The 15,723-nt window shown below is 48.0% G+C and overlaps 1 protein-coding gene across 1 annotated transcript in view; it reads left to right on the forward strand.

Moving 5' to 3' along the window:
- Positions 1 to 444: 444 nt before the first annotated feature.
- Positions 445 to 15,723, forward strand: part of NPDC1 (neural proliferation, differentiation and control 1) — a 148,952-nt gene continuing 133,673 nt past the window's right edge. Inside the window, exon 1 of the mRNA XM_043530438.1 lies at positions 445 to 481. Within this exon, the coding sequence (XP_043386373.1) occupies positions 460 to 481 (22 nt within the window). The 5' untranslated portion in view covers positions 445 to 459. The remainder of the gene's footprint in view (positions 482 to 15,723) is intronic.

Here is a 15,723-nt window from a genome sequence, read left to right on the forward strand (position 1 = left end):
ATGTTATGAACAAATGCAAGAGAACCAGACAGAGAAACTAGATTAGTCCAAACAAAAAGGTCCTGCTGATATGGTTCAAGGACTGTTGAACTCATGCTTGGTAAAAACAGATGATGTGGAGCAGGAAATTAATGAACCAAAATTGTAGTGGTGGATATTAGTCCTAACTGGTGGACAAAATAATGAGGGGATGAACTATGCTGCCCACTTTTCCCCTTTTTGGAATACATAAATAGGGACTGAAAAAATAATTTTGTCTCCTGTCCCATCTTGCATCCCAGCTTGTCTCATCTCATTTTCCCTTCCCCCAAGACAGAAGGAGCAGACCAGACTGAAGACTTTCTTCCTGAGAGGAAAGTCATTAGGCCTTATTCTGATTCAAGAAACTTCGTTTTTTCACTTGTGAGTCCTGAAAATCATGATGACATCCAGTCCCCAGCCCAGCAGTGGAGATTCCAAATGACCAGTCCTGCAGAGGCAGGTAAAATCCTGTTCTGTCTCCCTTCCTTTTATGATACTTTCTACTCCCGGTCCCCACTTCTCTCTCTCTCTCAGCTTTTTCATCAAGATTTTGCATAACTAGTGTACTCTTCCTTTTCTGGAGTGGTTTATCAGGGGCAAGGACTTTGCAATAGCATTGAAAACAAAGGCACGCATTAAATATTTTTCAGCTCATCAGTCTAATAGTGATTTTTACAATGTTATCACCTTGGACTGTTAGATCAAAATATCTTCTTCTATCACCAGGTATTTTCTTAAATTTTCATGTACCTCTATTCCCTCATATGGTAATTCCTTTCTTGGAACCCAAGGTTGGGGGGCAGAATTATTCTGGTTGGGCCGAATTGGAATGGTCCTGGGTTCTGCTGTGGGTGGAACCAAAAGAGCAGGATAAGGAGGAAAGATGGGGAGTGGAATGGAAAAAGGGGCAGGTCCTTTGGGCTCCAGGACAAGAATCCTTTTATTCATTTTGGCTATTTTAGTTAATGCTTCATCCATTTTCTTCCCAATACTATTGACATTGTTTACAGTAGAGTTGAACAATTTAGGTTCATTAATTTCTGACTCCCAACATCATCCGCTTTTAACATGCGTGATTTCAACAGTCCTTGAACCATATCAGCAGGCCCTTTTTCTTTTGGACTAATCTCGTTTCTCTGTCTGGTTCTCTTGCACTTGTTCATAACATTCTTTTATTAAAAACAACTCGATCTGTTTTCCTTAGTTAATTTCTAGGAAGGCAAAAAGTTACAGGTTAATGTGACATTTTATGAACTTGCATGTATCTTTTACATTTGAGCTTAAAATTGGGGTACGTTGTTGTGATTATTGGGCATAAAAGTGGAGCCCAAGTACCGTTGGCACAGGCTCTGGGTGGCCAGCAAGAGGGTGGTACCTATGGGCCATCAGCACTTGCCTCTGGGAGTCCAGCCGTGGTTGGGACATTGATACTACTGACAGTGGGTCTCAGAGGCCAGCAGGGACTGGGGCCTGGATGCCGTTCTTGCTGGCTGTGGGAGGCCAGCCAAGGATGGGGCTTGGGTGCTGGGAGGCCAGCAGGGGGTGGGGCCTGAGTGTCTCCAGCAATGGCCCTGGGAGTCCATCGGGGGCTGGGGCTGGGTGCCATTGGCTCTGGGAAGCCAGCAGCAGGTGAGTCCCAGTTTCCATTGGTGGTAATTATGGGAGGCCAGCTGGGGGTGGTCCTGGTTGCTGCCAGCACTGGCTCTAGCAGTATGTCAAAACCCAGGCTCTGACTCATGTTTAGGCTGAAGCCCCACTTCTGCCCCCATAGAAGTTAATCTGATTTAGGCAAGGAACCCCTCTGGACTCAGGCCCACATGCTCGGGTGACCAGGTGTCCGGAACACCTGGTCGAAAAGGTAACCTGGCAGCTCCAGTCAGCACTGCCAACCGGTCCATTAAAAGTCCGGTTGGCGGTGCTGCTGGGCTAAGGCAGGCTCCTTGCCTGTTCTGGGGCACCGCGCTGCGCCCCGGAAGCAGCCACCAGGTCCGGGTCCTAGGCCGGGGGCCAGGAAGCTCTGCGTGCTGCCCCATCCTGTGCACCGACTCTGCACGCCCATTGGCTGGAAACTGGCCAATGGGAGCTGGGGGGCAGTGCCTGTGGGCAAGAACAGTGCACAGAGCTTTTTGGCCCCCCAACCTAGGACCCGAACCTGCTGGCCACTTCCAGGGTGCAGCGCGGTGCCCCAGGACAGGCAGGGAGCCTTCCTTAGCCCCCACACTGCACCACTGGCTTGGATTTCTTGGGGTAACCGGCAGTTTGCTCAATTTGACCTTCAGTCTTACAGATAAGCAAACTAAAAATGACAAACTTGCTGCTTCCCCACCCCTCTCTTGAGCCGCTCATGACGTGCAATGGGCCATTTTGCATGGGAAGGCAGGGTGTGACTCTGAATGGGTAACTTTAGAGTTCTTTTAGCTAGGTAGGGAGGGAGAAAGAGGTTTCATCCATATGCAAATTATGAGAGATTCTTGTCTAGGTAATTAACGTTTAGCTATTTTCCTTTCTATTCTTGGGGAGAGGAACTTTGTCTGATCTGTGGGGTTTTAGACAAAGTGTCTTACATGATATGAACCATTTTCTTAGGTCTTTTCTACACAGGGGATTTACTGTGGTATAGCTATGTCTCTCAGGGATCTGAAAAAATCCAGGTTGTCTCTTTCACTTAAGAATACAAAGGCACCAGGACTTTGGGGGCCCCTGGGAGAGATGCGAACTGAGGCAAGGATCAGTCACCATCTTGCTGGAAGACTGTGTGTGAGAAAAGCCATCTTAAACAAAATCTTGAACCAAAACTTGCTGGATGAAGTTCTAGACTTGTAGAACCAAAAACATACCTTGTGGTTACATTTATTATTAAAGTAAGAAATCACAGACATACAGTGAAGTACAGTGATCAACTGCCTTCTCCTGAGGCATAGGTGGGTCACAATGGAATTCTCCTTATGAACTCTGGCCATGCCTTACAATCTCCATATATTATACACATCCAAATTTCATATTTACTAGTTCTCTTCTAATCATTAAATATTAAGTACGTGACTTATATAATATGCATGTGTGAACTTTAATTGGCATAACTTGCTGCCCTTGCTATTTTCATGTTGTCATTTCTCTGTTCCGAGTAGTTTATTACACAATTAATGCATAGTCAGTGTATATTTAGCCAGGTCACTTTGACCTGTTTCTCTGCAGCCAGGCTTTTAGGCACTTTCCATTCTTCTTCTGCTTGATTTTCTCTAATTGCTTTCTGGCAGCACATTTTGTAGATATGTTATTTTTTCATTTAAGCACAACCTGGGTGAAAAACACCCCTCTTTGTCCTATTCAACAGTTTTAGACAAGTTTACTCAATCACAAGGTCACTTTAGGCAACATTTCACATTTAGCTCAGGGGTCTCTGGGCCAAAGCCACCCTTACTGTCCAAACTTATGCATCAGACATGACTTTTATGAATTCTCAGTTATGTGCGTGCATGTAATGGGTGTTTGCATGTAATGGGTGGGTGCATGGGAGTGTGATGGGTATGCCTGCATGTGATGGGTGCTCACACCTGAGTGTGTACCTGTGCTGGGTGCACACGCACAGCATCACACATTTGTGTGCCCATCATATTCACGGACACCCATCACACAATCATGCATCTGCCCCATGCGCACACAACCACTATACACGTGCACCCATCACAGGCATATACACCCATCACACATGCACACACATCTATCGCACAGGTGCACATCCATCACATGCAGAGACTCCTGAGGCACCTGCATAGCCATGACTCATGTGCATCCATCACATGCTCACACTCCCATCACCCACATGTGTGCTTCCATCAAACACACACAATCATGAGTGCACACTTATCACACACAGGCATCCATTGGGCACATGCACCCCTCAAGCACAAGCATGTATCACATGCACAACCTATCACACATGCCCAACCATCACAAGCGCACACACCTACATGTGTGAACCCATCAAACGTGCACAAACATCACATGTTCACCCATCACAAACTCGTACAAACTTGCACACACCCGTAGCATGTGCACACACATCCATTTTGATTGCACATGCTTCACACACGTGCACGTGCATGCATCCAAGTGTGAACACACATCACATGATACACATCGTGTGCACACGCACACATCATGTTTCCACCCATCACACACACCCCATCACAATCATGTGCATCCATTATTCATGCGTGCACTTGTCATGCACATGCACAGCCATGGCATATACACAACTATTACACAACTGCTTCTATCATTCACACACATATTGTGTGTTCACCACCTGCACCCATCATACCTATGCACACCCATCACACACACATGCACACTCATCCAACGTGACGAAGCATCACACGCACATGCACCCATCATACCCACACACCCATCAGGAATGTTATTAGTGGTTGTTAGGGTTTATTTTGGGTTATTAGGAGTTGTTAATTGTTATTAAAGGTTGTTAGGAATTATTATAGGATGTTAGCTGGTGTTAGAGGTTATTTGGCGGTGTTAGGCATCATCAGGATTTATGAGGTGTTGTTGGAATTATCAGGATTTGCTAGGAGCATTAATTGTCAGAAACTGTTGTTAGCGATTAGTAGGGGTGGTTGTTGTGTGTTTGGGTGTTACGGTTTATCAGACTCTGTTAGTGGTTATCAGGGCATCTGCATCAATCCCTAATAAATCCGACTGACTTCAACAACATCAATTAATGCCTAACATTTCCTAATAACTCCTAACATCCCCTACTAATCCCTAAAAACCCAACACCTAACAACTTCTTATGACCCCAAACAAACCCTTACAATTGCTAACAATCCCTAATATCAACTAACAATACTTAATAACTCCTCCAAACTGACAGCATCTGACAAGCCCTAAGAAAACCCAACAAACTCAAAAAATGCCAATAACACCTCACAACCCTTACTAACAATTAACAAAACCTAGCAAATCCTGACGACCCCTAATACTGTACATGCCAAAATAATTACTAATAATGCTTACTAACAGTGAACTCCTGCTCAGTGTTTTCTCTAATTTTTGACAGGCCATGTGCTCAAAAAATTTCTTCTGTGCAAATTTTTGACAGGCTGTGTGCGCAAAAAATTTCTTTTGTGCAAATTGTTGTGCTTCTGTGCAAATTTTTGTGCACGCGGTGTTTCGCCGTGTGCACGGGGTTTAGGATCTGTGTGTGTGCACACACCTGCACAGCTTAGAGGGAACAGTGCTCCTGCTAACCCTTACATATCCCCAATAACCCCAGATAAATCCTAATGGCCCCACGAAATAATCCCTATCACCACCTAACAACTCCTAACATTTCCTACTCCCCAACAATGCTTAGTAGAAAATTAAAAGGAGGACTTGTGGCACCTTAGAGACTAACCAATTTATTTGAGCATAAGCTTTTGTGAGCTACAGCTCACTTCATCGGATGCATACAGTGGAAAATACAGTGAGGGGATTTTATATACACAGAGAACATGAAACAATGGGTGTTACCATACACACTGTAACAAGAGTGATCAGGTAAAGTGAGCTATTACGAGCAGGAGAGCCGGGGGAGGGGGGGGGGGGAAACCTTTTGTAGTGATAATCAAGGTGGGCCATTTCCAACAGTTGACAAGAACGTCTGAGGAATGGGGGGGGGGGGAGGGGAGGAAATAAAAATGGGGAAATAGTTTTACTTTGTGTAATGACCATCCACTCCCAGTCGCTATTCAAGCCTAAGTTAATTGTATCCAGTTTGCAAATTAATTCCAATTCAGCAGTCTCTCGTTGGAGTCTGTTTTTGAAGTTTTTTTGTTGAAGAATTGCAACTTTTAGGTCTGTAATTGAGTGACCAAAGAGACTGACATGTTCTCCAACTGGTTTTTGAATGTTATATTTCTTGACGTCTGATTTGTGTCTATTTATTCTTATGTAGAGACTGTCCAGTTTGGCCAATGTACATGGCAGAGGGGCATTGCTGGCACATGATGGCATATATCACATTGGTAGACGTGCAGGTGAACGAACCTCTGATAGTGTGGCTGATGTGATTAGGCCCTATGATGGTGTCCCCTGAATAGATATGTGGGCACAGTTGGCAACGGGCTTTGTTGCAAGGATAGGTTCCTGGGTTAGTGGTTCTGTTGTGTGGTGTGTGGTTGCTGGTGAGTATTTGCTTCAGGTTGGGGGGCTGTCTGTAAGCAAGGACTGGCCTGTCTCCCAAGATCTGTGAGAGTGATGGGTCGTCATTCAGGATAGATCCTTGATGATGCGTTGGAGAGGTTTTAGTTGGGGGCTGAAGGTGACGGGTAATGGCGTTCTGTTATTTTCTTTGTTGGGCCTGTCCTGTAGTAGGTAACTTCTGGGTACTCTTCTGGCTCTGTCAATCTGTTTCTTCACTTCAGCAGGTGGGTATTGTAGTTGTAAGAATGCTTGATAGAGATCTTGTAGGTGTTTGTCTCTGTTTGAGGGGTTGGAGCAAATGAGGTTATATTGTAGAGTTTGGCTGTAGACAATGGACCATGTGGTGTGGTCTGGATGAAAGCTGGAGGCATGTAGGTAAGCATAGCGGTCAGTAGGTTTTCCGGTATAGGTGTTTATGTGACCATCGCTTATTAGCACCATAGTGTCCAGGAAGTGGATCTGTTGTGTGGACTGGTCCAGGCTGAGGTCGATGGTGGGATGGAAATTGTTGAAATCATGGTGGAATTCCTCAAGGGCTTCTTTTCCATGGGTCCAGATGATGAAGATGTCATCAGTGTAGCGCAAGTAGAGTAGGGGCATTAGGGGACGAGAGCTGAGGAAGCATTGTTCTAAGTCAGCCATAAAAATGTTGGCATACTGTGGGGCCATGTGGGTACCCATAGCAGTGCCGCTGATTTGAAGGTATACATTGTCCCCAAATGTGAAATAGTTATGGCTGAGGACAAAGTCACAAAGTTCAGCCACCAGGTTTGACGTGACATTATCAGGGATAGTGTTCCTGACGGCTTGTAGTCCATCTTTGTGTGGAATGTTGGTGTAGAGGGTTTCTGCATCCACAGTGGCTAGGATGGTGTTTTCAGGAAGATCACCGATGGATTGTAGTTCCTCAGGAAGTCAGTGGTGTCTCGAAGATAGCTGGGAGTGCTGGTAGCGTAGGGCCTGAGGAGGGAGTCTACATAGCCAGACAATCCTGCTGTCAGGGTGCCAATGCCTGAGATGATGGGGCGTCCAGGATTTCCAGGTTTATGGATCTTGGGGTAGCAGATAGAATACCCCTGGTCAGGGTTCTAGGGTGTGTCTGTGCGGATTTGTAGAAAATTAACATCTAGCAATTCTTAGTGACCGCTAAACATCGCAAACAAGTTCATGATAATGCCCAACATCCTGTAATAAAGCCTAATGACCTTCGGTCAAAATGTACAACACCTACGAACTCCTAATAACCCCAAACAGCTGCTAAAACCAGGCCTCACTTGTAGCTGACGAGGTGAGGCCTTCGTGCCACAAGCTTGACTTATTGGACAATTTCCGATTTGTAGCTGTAGATCTGGCTTTAATAAATCCAAGCGTGATCTGAGATTTTGCCCCGTAAACAGCATTGCAGGTGTTAGGTTTGTCATGGCATGTACCATGTTTTGCTATGCTAGCAAGAAGTGTGGGCACAGCAGAAGCTAAATCAGTGGAGCAGGAGATTCTTCGTCTGAGGTTCCAGGGTTCGAGCCCTGGGTGGGTGGTAGGCTTTTAATATGTGTTGTACATGAGGAGCTGAATAAATCCCTGCAATATCCTGGTTGACTCGCTGTTTCCCAGAAGCCGTTGCAGTTTCCCGGAAAAGGGTTGTTTTTCTTGGTGAGTCATTAGTAAGTGGGTTAGCAGCCCAGGTACAGACAATGCAATCTCTGGCCGTTCCAAAGTGCTGTGGGGCCAGTTCCCAAGAAAGCGAAGCGGGAGATAGGAGAGACATAGAGACGGGGAGGAAAAAGAGTCACGAGAGAGAGAGACCAGCTGGTGAGAATCAGTGAGGCCAGGGGACAGTTCTGCCATCTGAGTGCCAAGAGTCACAGGTGTCCAGAGACAAAGCCATTAGAAGATCCCATGGAGAAATGATCAGCTCTGAATCCTGCGATCCGAGTTCCAATCTCAGTGCTGCCCTGGTTTGGTCGGAAGGTCTCAGAACCCTATGACTCTACCTGCCATCTACAGTTACACAGGAGTTTGTGTTTTGTTTCTGCTGGTTACTCATGCCCGCTAGTGAGAGGAATTTGGGCCAGCTGGCTTCACCAGATGGCCACAATAGCTTGGGACCCTACAACCTGACAGTACAGCTAGAGTTGCATGCGGCCCTATTGGTTGACCTGATGGCCGCATTTCTCGCTGCTTCACTTGATGCATGCATGCCTTTGCCCCTGCATTTTCCTACACGTTTTTACTCTTTCCCACATCATGTTTAAAAGAAGGACTCACAGGGCAAGGCTTAATAGTCAAGGACCCACAGAAGGACCAAGAGTCCCAGGCTGGAGCCCAGCAGACCTTTCCTACTCTGGCCACCGAGACGAGGGGGCAGCTCAATCTGACAGCTGCAAGGGAAGTTGTATCTGTGTCAGTCCTGTGACAGGAGAGAGACAAGCTTTCAAGCTACACAGAGTTCTTAAGGGAAGAGCCTCTGGGCAATTGTGGAGGTGTTGCCTGGACACCCACCATCCTCCCTGCCTCCCAGGCCACCCATGGGATGGTGCCTGTAGGCCTTGCTGGAGGCCTAGGCCTAGCTAGCAGTGTGAACCGGAGGCTGTGACCCAGGGTAGGCCTGGCCTTGGCAGGATGGTAACACAGCAGGTATTGGCATGTTCCTGACCGGCGAGGATGGCACAGGAACACCCCAAGTTCTCAAGTAACTACATGAATGAACTCCCAGGAGATTGTGCAGGCATACACTGAAACCTCGCAAGAGAAGGCTGGGATGACAGGATCATGGATCAGGATGTTTTGTGTGAACCAGCGGGGACAAGGTGTACAGGTGGCAACTGATGACATCTGGAGTAGTGAGGAATAAAAGGAGCAGTTATAGGAGGGGCAACTTTGCATCGGCTGAAGGGACAGGACTGCCTCTGTCCTGACTGAGCCTTTGCCTTGCCCCGGGCATACATGGGTTAGTGTCCCTGTGAGTGACACAGGGCGCGAGTACCACGCTTTGCAGACAAATAGACTTGGCCGAGCGCCTTTGCCACCCAGCCGAGCCCATGATCTTTCCTTGCGAATAACATCGAGTGGTGCTGACTTAACAGGCCGCACTGCTTGTTAGTGCCTGGAGGCCTCCCCAGCTCCAGGAACTGCAGCCCTGAGCAGCTGTAACAACTCTCCTGAGTGCTAACAGCTGTGGTCATCCCCACTCTGCCCCACTGGCATTGGTGTCTGGATCCTCCCACCCACCCCCACCAGCCTCAGGCCACCACTGGCGCTGGCACCCAACCACCACCTTCCACCTGCCCCCTCTCCTGTCAGCCTGGGCAGCAGCACCCACCTTGCAGCCTGGACCCCACTTCCCACCTCAGAGTTTGGCCCCCTCTGCAGCCCCTGACCCTCCCACCCTAACTGCTGGCACCAGGGCCTGGTCCCCCGCTCCCCCTAGCCAGCTCCAGAGAACCTGGGGAGCAGGCGCCTGCCCTCCCCCAATCCCCTGGCTAGTACCAGGGCAGCACTTAGCCCTCCTTCCACCTCCCCCCCCCCCCGCCACTTTGCTTGTCCCCTGAGCACCAGGGGAGGAGGTGCATGCCAGCACATCTGGCCCCATGGCACCCAGGGCAGCAGTCCGCAGCTCCCCAAATCATTTCCCAGGCACCAGGGATGACATAGCCCCTCCACAGGGCAAATGGGAAGGCAGCATCCAGCCTCCTCTCACTCCCCCCCTGTCATAAATATAAAGGGAAGGGTAACCACCTTTCTGTATACAGTGCTATAAAATCCCTCCTGGCCAGAGGCAACATCCTGTGACCTGTAAAGGGTTAAGAAGCTCCGCTAACCTGGCTGGCACCTGACCCAAAGGACCAATGGGGAACAAGATACTTTCAAATCTTGGGGGGGGGAAGGCTTTTGTTTTGTGCTCTTTGTTTACGTGTTTGTTCTCTCTTGGGACCGAGAGAGGCCAGATAGAAATCCATCTTCTCCAACCCATCCTAATCCAAGTCTCCAATACTGCAACCAGTAGAGGTAAGCCAGGCAAGGCGGATTAGTTTCTTTTGTTTTATGTGAATTTTCCCTGTGTTAAGAGGGAGGTTTATTCCTGTTTTCTGTAACTTTAAGGTTTTGCCCAGAGAGGGATCCTCTGTGTTTTGAATCTGAATACCCTGTAAGGTATTTTCCATCTTGATTTTACAGAGGTGATTCTTTTACCTTTTCTTTAATTAAAATTCTTCTTTTAAGAACCTGATTGATTTTTCATTGTTCTTAAAATCCAAGGGGTTGGGTCTGTGTTCACCTGTATAAATTGGTGAGGATTCTTATCAAGCCTTCTCCAGGAAAGGGGGTGTAGGGCTTGGGGGGATATTTTGGGGAAAGACGTCTCCAAGTGGTCTCTTTCCCTGTTCTTTGTTTGAAATGCTTGATGGTGGCAGTATACTGTTCAAGGACAAGGCAAAGTTTGTACCTTGGGGAAGTTTTTAACCTAAGCTGGTAAGAATAAGCTTAGGGGGTCTTTCATGTAGGTCCCTACATCTGTACCCTAGAGTTCAGAGTGGGGAAGGAACCCTGACATGGTGGCAGAGCGGTGGGATCATTTTGAACCAAAAGCACAGACCTGAAGAGGTTTTTTTTTTAAGCTGAGAGCAACTAGAGAGTTTTCTGTCTATTTGCGTGGAGACACAGGTGTTAGGTTTTTCACAAAAGGATTTTTCTTTTTTGAGCTGGAGTTTTCTCTACCTAAAGGCAGGGTAGTTAACCTCCTGCAGGGAAATTCACAAGTTTTGTGTTTTTTTTCTAACTCTCGGGTATAGCTAGAGTTAAGCACAAGAAAGCAGGAAAATGACTACCAGTGAAGCAGCTAATAAACTAGAGCTGGCCAGATTTGAAGCTGAAGAGAAACAAAAAAAGCATGATAGACAGATGGCCTTAAGGTGCTTAGATATGGAGGCAGAAAAAGCCAGGGTGGAGGCAGAGGAAGCTGCCCACAAGAGAGCTATGAAGGAGAAAGAAAAAGAGAGGAAGTATGCACTGGAGATGGAGAAGGCAAGGGCTCAGCAGAAAATACCAACCAACCCGAGCAATCCTTCTCCAGGTACCGCTTCCCATCCCAGAAAGTTCCCCACCTACAAGGCAGGCGATGATACCGAGGCCTTCTCAGAAAACTTCGAAAGGGCCAGCCTTTGGTACAGCATCTCTACAGACCAGTACATGGTAGAGCTGAGGCCGCAGCTCAGTGGACCCTTAGCCGAGGTGGCGGCTGAAATGCCTAAGGACCACATGAACAGTTCTGAACTGTTTAAAACCCAGGCGAGAGTCAGAATGGGGCTAACACCTGAGCATTCCCGTTGGCAGTTCAGAGCCCTAAGGTGGAAACCAGACGTGTTATTTATCCGACATGCCTACCACATTGTGAAACATTGGGGTGCCTGGATATCAGGAGCAAGTGTTAAATCTCCAGAAGAGTTGCCCTTCCTAATGCAAATGGAGCAGCTCTTAGAGGGTGTTCCTGAGGAAATAGAAAGGTACATCCTAGATGGGAAGCCCACAGATGTAATCAAGGCGGGAGAGATTGGAGCCAAATGGGTGGAGGTGACAGAAAGGAAAAAAAACTAGTAGCAGTTGGGGCGAATATCAGAAGGGGCAACCTGAAACAAAACCCTATCACCGGGGGCAACCCAAGGCCCCACCTACATCCCAAGGAAAACCCCAGACACCTTATCGTCCCGCCACACCATTCTCCAGCAACCCACCTCCCCCAGTGACTGTCAACTGGGCGATGTTTTAAATGTAATGAGCTGGGGCATGTGAAGGCCAGCTGCCCCAAGAACCCCAACAGATTACAGTTCATTGCACTGGGGTCACACCAAAGGTCCTCAGGCCCAGATGCCTCCCAGATACCCTTAGAGCGAAGGGAACTGTGAGTGTGGGTGGAAGAAGGTTACAGAGTGGTGGGACACTGGAGCGCAGGTGTCAGCTATCCATCAATCCTTAGTGGACCCCAACTTAATCAACCCAGAGGCCCAAGTGACAATTCAACCCTTCAAGTCCAACTCTTTCGATTTGCCTACAGCCAAGTTGCCTGTCCAGTACAAGGGCTGGTCAGGAATGTGGACTTTTGCAGTCTATGATGGTTATCCCATTCCCATGCTGCTGGGGGAAGGTAGAAGCTCGCCAAGAGGATGAGAATGGTCACCCGCAGCCAGACTAAGCAAGCTTCCACACCTATCCTGTTCCTGAGCCTTCCACCAGGGCCCTGTCTGTGTTACCAGAGACCCAGATGGAGGTGGTGGAACCGTATCCCCTGCCAACGACTGCAACGGCCGTAGTGAATCCAGTCTCAGAGACCCAGCCAAAGCCAGTCCCGAACCGAAACTGGCGAAGCAACCAGCAGCAGAACCATTGCCAGCACTGAGTCCAGCACTTGCAACCCCGTCTATAGCTCCAACACCAGAGGGCACCACCGAGCCTGCACTGGCAGCAGCAGCAGATGACCCTACACAAGAGGCTCAGCCAGAGCCTGAAATACCCCATAGTGCACCAGCAGAGAGCGGTTCAGCATCAACGGAAACAGCCCCATCCCCTGCATCACTTCCAGAGGGACCAAGCCCAGGTCCACAATCCAATGAGGTCTCCATGGTCTCATTGGTCTCCAATATCAAGGGAACAGTTCCAGACTGAACAGGAAGCAGATGAAAGCCTCCAGAGAGCTTGGACGGCGGCACGGAGCAACTCAGCTCTTCTAATCGATCCAGGTTTGTTGTAGAAAGAGGACTTTTATACAAGGAAACTCTTTCTGGTGGACACCAGGAAGACTGGCATCCTCAGACACCGTTGGTAGTTCCAACTAAGTACCGGGTAAAGCTCTTGAGCTTAGCCCACGATCATCCTAGTGGCCATGCTGGGGTGAACAGACCAAAGACCATTTGGGAAAGTCGTTCCACTGGGAGGAATGGGCAAGGATGTTTCTACCTATGTCCGGTCTTGTGAGGTGTGCCAAAGAGTGGGAAAACCCCAAGACCAGGTCAAAGCCCCTCTCCAGCCACTCCCCATCATTGAGGTTCCATTTCAGAGTAGCTGTGGATATTCTGGGTCCTTTTCCGAAAAAGACACCCAGAGGAAAGCAGTACATACTGACTTTCATGGATTTTGCCACCGATGGCCGGAAGCAGTAGCTCTAAGCAACACAGGGCTAAAAGTGTGTGCCAGCACTAACAGATATTTTTGCCAGGTAGGTTGGCCCTGACATCCTACAGATGCAGGAACTAATTTCCTGGCAGGAACTATGAAAAGCCTTTGGGAAGCTCATGGGGAATCACTTGGTTGCCACCCTTACCATCATCAAACAAATGGCTGGTGGAGAAGTTTAATGGAACTTTGGGGGCCATGATACGTAAATTCGTAAATGAGCACTCCAATGATTGGGACCTAGTGTTGCAACTGTACCCATCCCAGTTTAGGGTTTTCACCATTTGAACTTGTATATGGCGCGAGGTTAAGGGGCCATTACAGTTGGTGAAGCAGCAATGGGAGGGATTTACACCTTCTCCAGGAACTAACATTCTGGACTTTGTAACCAACCTACAAACACCCTCCAAACCTCTTTAGCCTTGCTAAAGAAAACTACAGATGCTCAAAAAGAGCAAAAAGCCTGGTATGATAAACATGCCAGAGAGCGTTCCTTCAAAGTAGGGGACCAGGTCATGGTCTTAAAGGCGCTCCAGGCCCATAAAATGGAAGCGTCGTGGAAGGGCCATTCACGGTCCAGAGCACCTGGGAGCTGTTAATTATCTCATAGCATTCCCCACCTCAACCGAAAGCCTAAGGTGTACCATATTAATTCTCTAAAGCCCTTTTATTCCAGAGAATTAAAGGTTTGTCAGTTTACAGCCCAGGGAGGAGATGACAGTGAGTGGCCTGAAGGTGTCTACTACGAAGGGAAAGTGCTGGTGGCGTGGAAGAGGTGAACCTCTCCATGACCCTTGGGCGTATGCAGCGACAGCAGATCAAGGAGCTGTGCACTAGCTACGCGCCGACGTTCTCAGCCACCCCAGGACTGACTGAACGGGCATACCACTCCATTGACACAGGTAATGCTCACCCAATTAAAGTCCAACCTTAGGGTGTCTCCTCAAGCTAAAACTGCTATAGAACGGGAGATCCAGGATATGTTACAGATGGGTGTAATCCGCCCCTCTGGCAGTGCAGGGCATCTCCAGTGGTTCTAGTTCCCAAACCAGATGGGGAGATACGTTTTTGCGTGGACTACCGTAAGCTAAATGCTGTAACTCGCCCAGACAACTATCCAATGCCACGCACAGATGAACTATTAGAAACTGGGATGGGCCCAGTTCATCTCTACCTTGGACTTAACCAAGGGGTACTGGCAGGTACCGCTAGATGAATCCGCCAAGGAAAGGTCAGCCTTCACACACTCGGGCTGTATGAATTAATTAGTGCTCCCTTTCGGGCTGCGAATGCACCCGCCACCTTCCAAAGACTTGTAGATGGTCTCTCCTGGGATTAGGAGAATATGCAGTGCCTACCTTGACGATGTGGCCATATTTTCAGATTCCTGGGCAGAACACCTGGAACATCTACAAAAAGTCTTGAGCGCATAAGGGAGGCAGGACTAACTGTTAAGGCTAAGAAGTGTCAAATAGGCCTAAACAGAGTGACTTACCTTGGACACCAGGTGGGTCAAGGAACTATCAACCCCCTACAGGCCAAAGTGGATGCTATCCAAAAGTGGCCTGTCCCAAAGTCAAAGAAACAGGTTCAATCCTTCTTAGGCTTGGCCGGATATTACAGGCGATTTGTACCGAATACAGCCAAATCGCCGCCCCACTGACAGACCTAACCAAAAAGAAACAGCCAAATGCGTTCAGTGGACGAAGAGTGTCAGAAGGCCTTTAACAGCTTAAAGCGACACTCATGACCCTGTGCTAAGGGCCCCAGACTTTGACAAACCGTTCCTAGTAACCACAGATGCATCCGAGCGGTGTGGGAGCAGTTTAATGCAGGAAGGACCAGATCAAGATTCCATCCTGTGTGTTTCTCAGCAAGAAGCTGTCTGAGAGGGAAAGCCACTGGTCATCAGTGAAAAGAATGTTACGCCATTGTCTACACTCTGGAAAAGCTACGCCCATACGTTTGGGGACGGCGTTTCCACCTGCAAACCGACCATGCTACGCTACAGTGGCTTCATGCCAAGGGAAATAACAAAAAACTTATTTGGTGGAGTTTAGCTCTAAGATTTTGATTTCGACACAACACATCTCAGGAGCTTCTAACAAAGTGGCTGATGCACTCTCCCGTGAAAGTTTCCCAGAATCACTGGTAAAATCGTCCTTGAGATGTGGAAAATATTGTTAGTCTTTATACAGTTAGTAGTATATTTAGAGATGCATGTGTCTTATTAACTCTGTTTTTCCTAGAGCTCCAGGAAGAATCACAGCCAGTGTTTCACCCTATCTGTGATTTGGGGGCGTGTCATAAATATAAAGGGAAGGGTAACTGCCTTTCTGT

The sequence above is a fragment of the Chelonia mydas genome, chromosome 16, assembly GCF_015237465.2.
Source record: "Chelonia mydas isolate rCheMyd1 chromosome 16, rCheMyd1.pri.v2, whole genome shotgun sequence".
NCBI classification, from domain to species: domain Eukaryota; kingdom Metazoa; phylum Chordata; order Testudines; family Cheloniidae; genus Chelonia; species Chelonia mydas.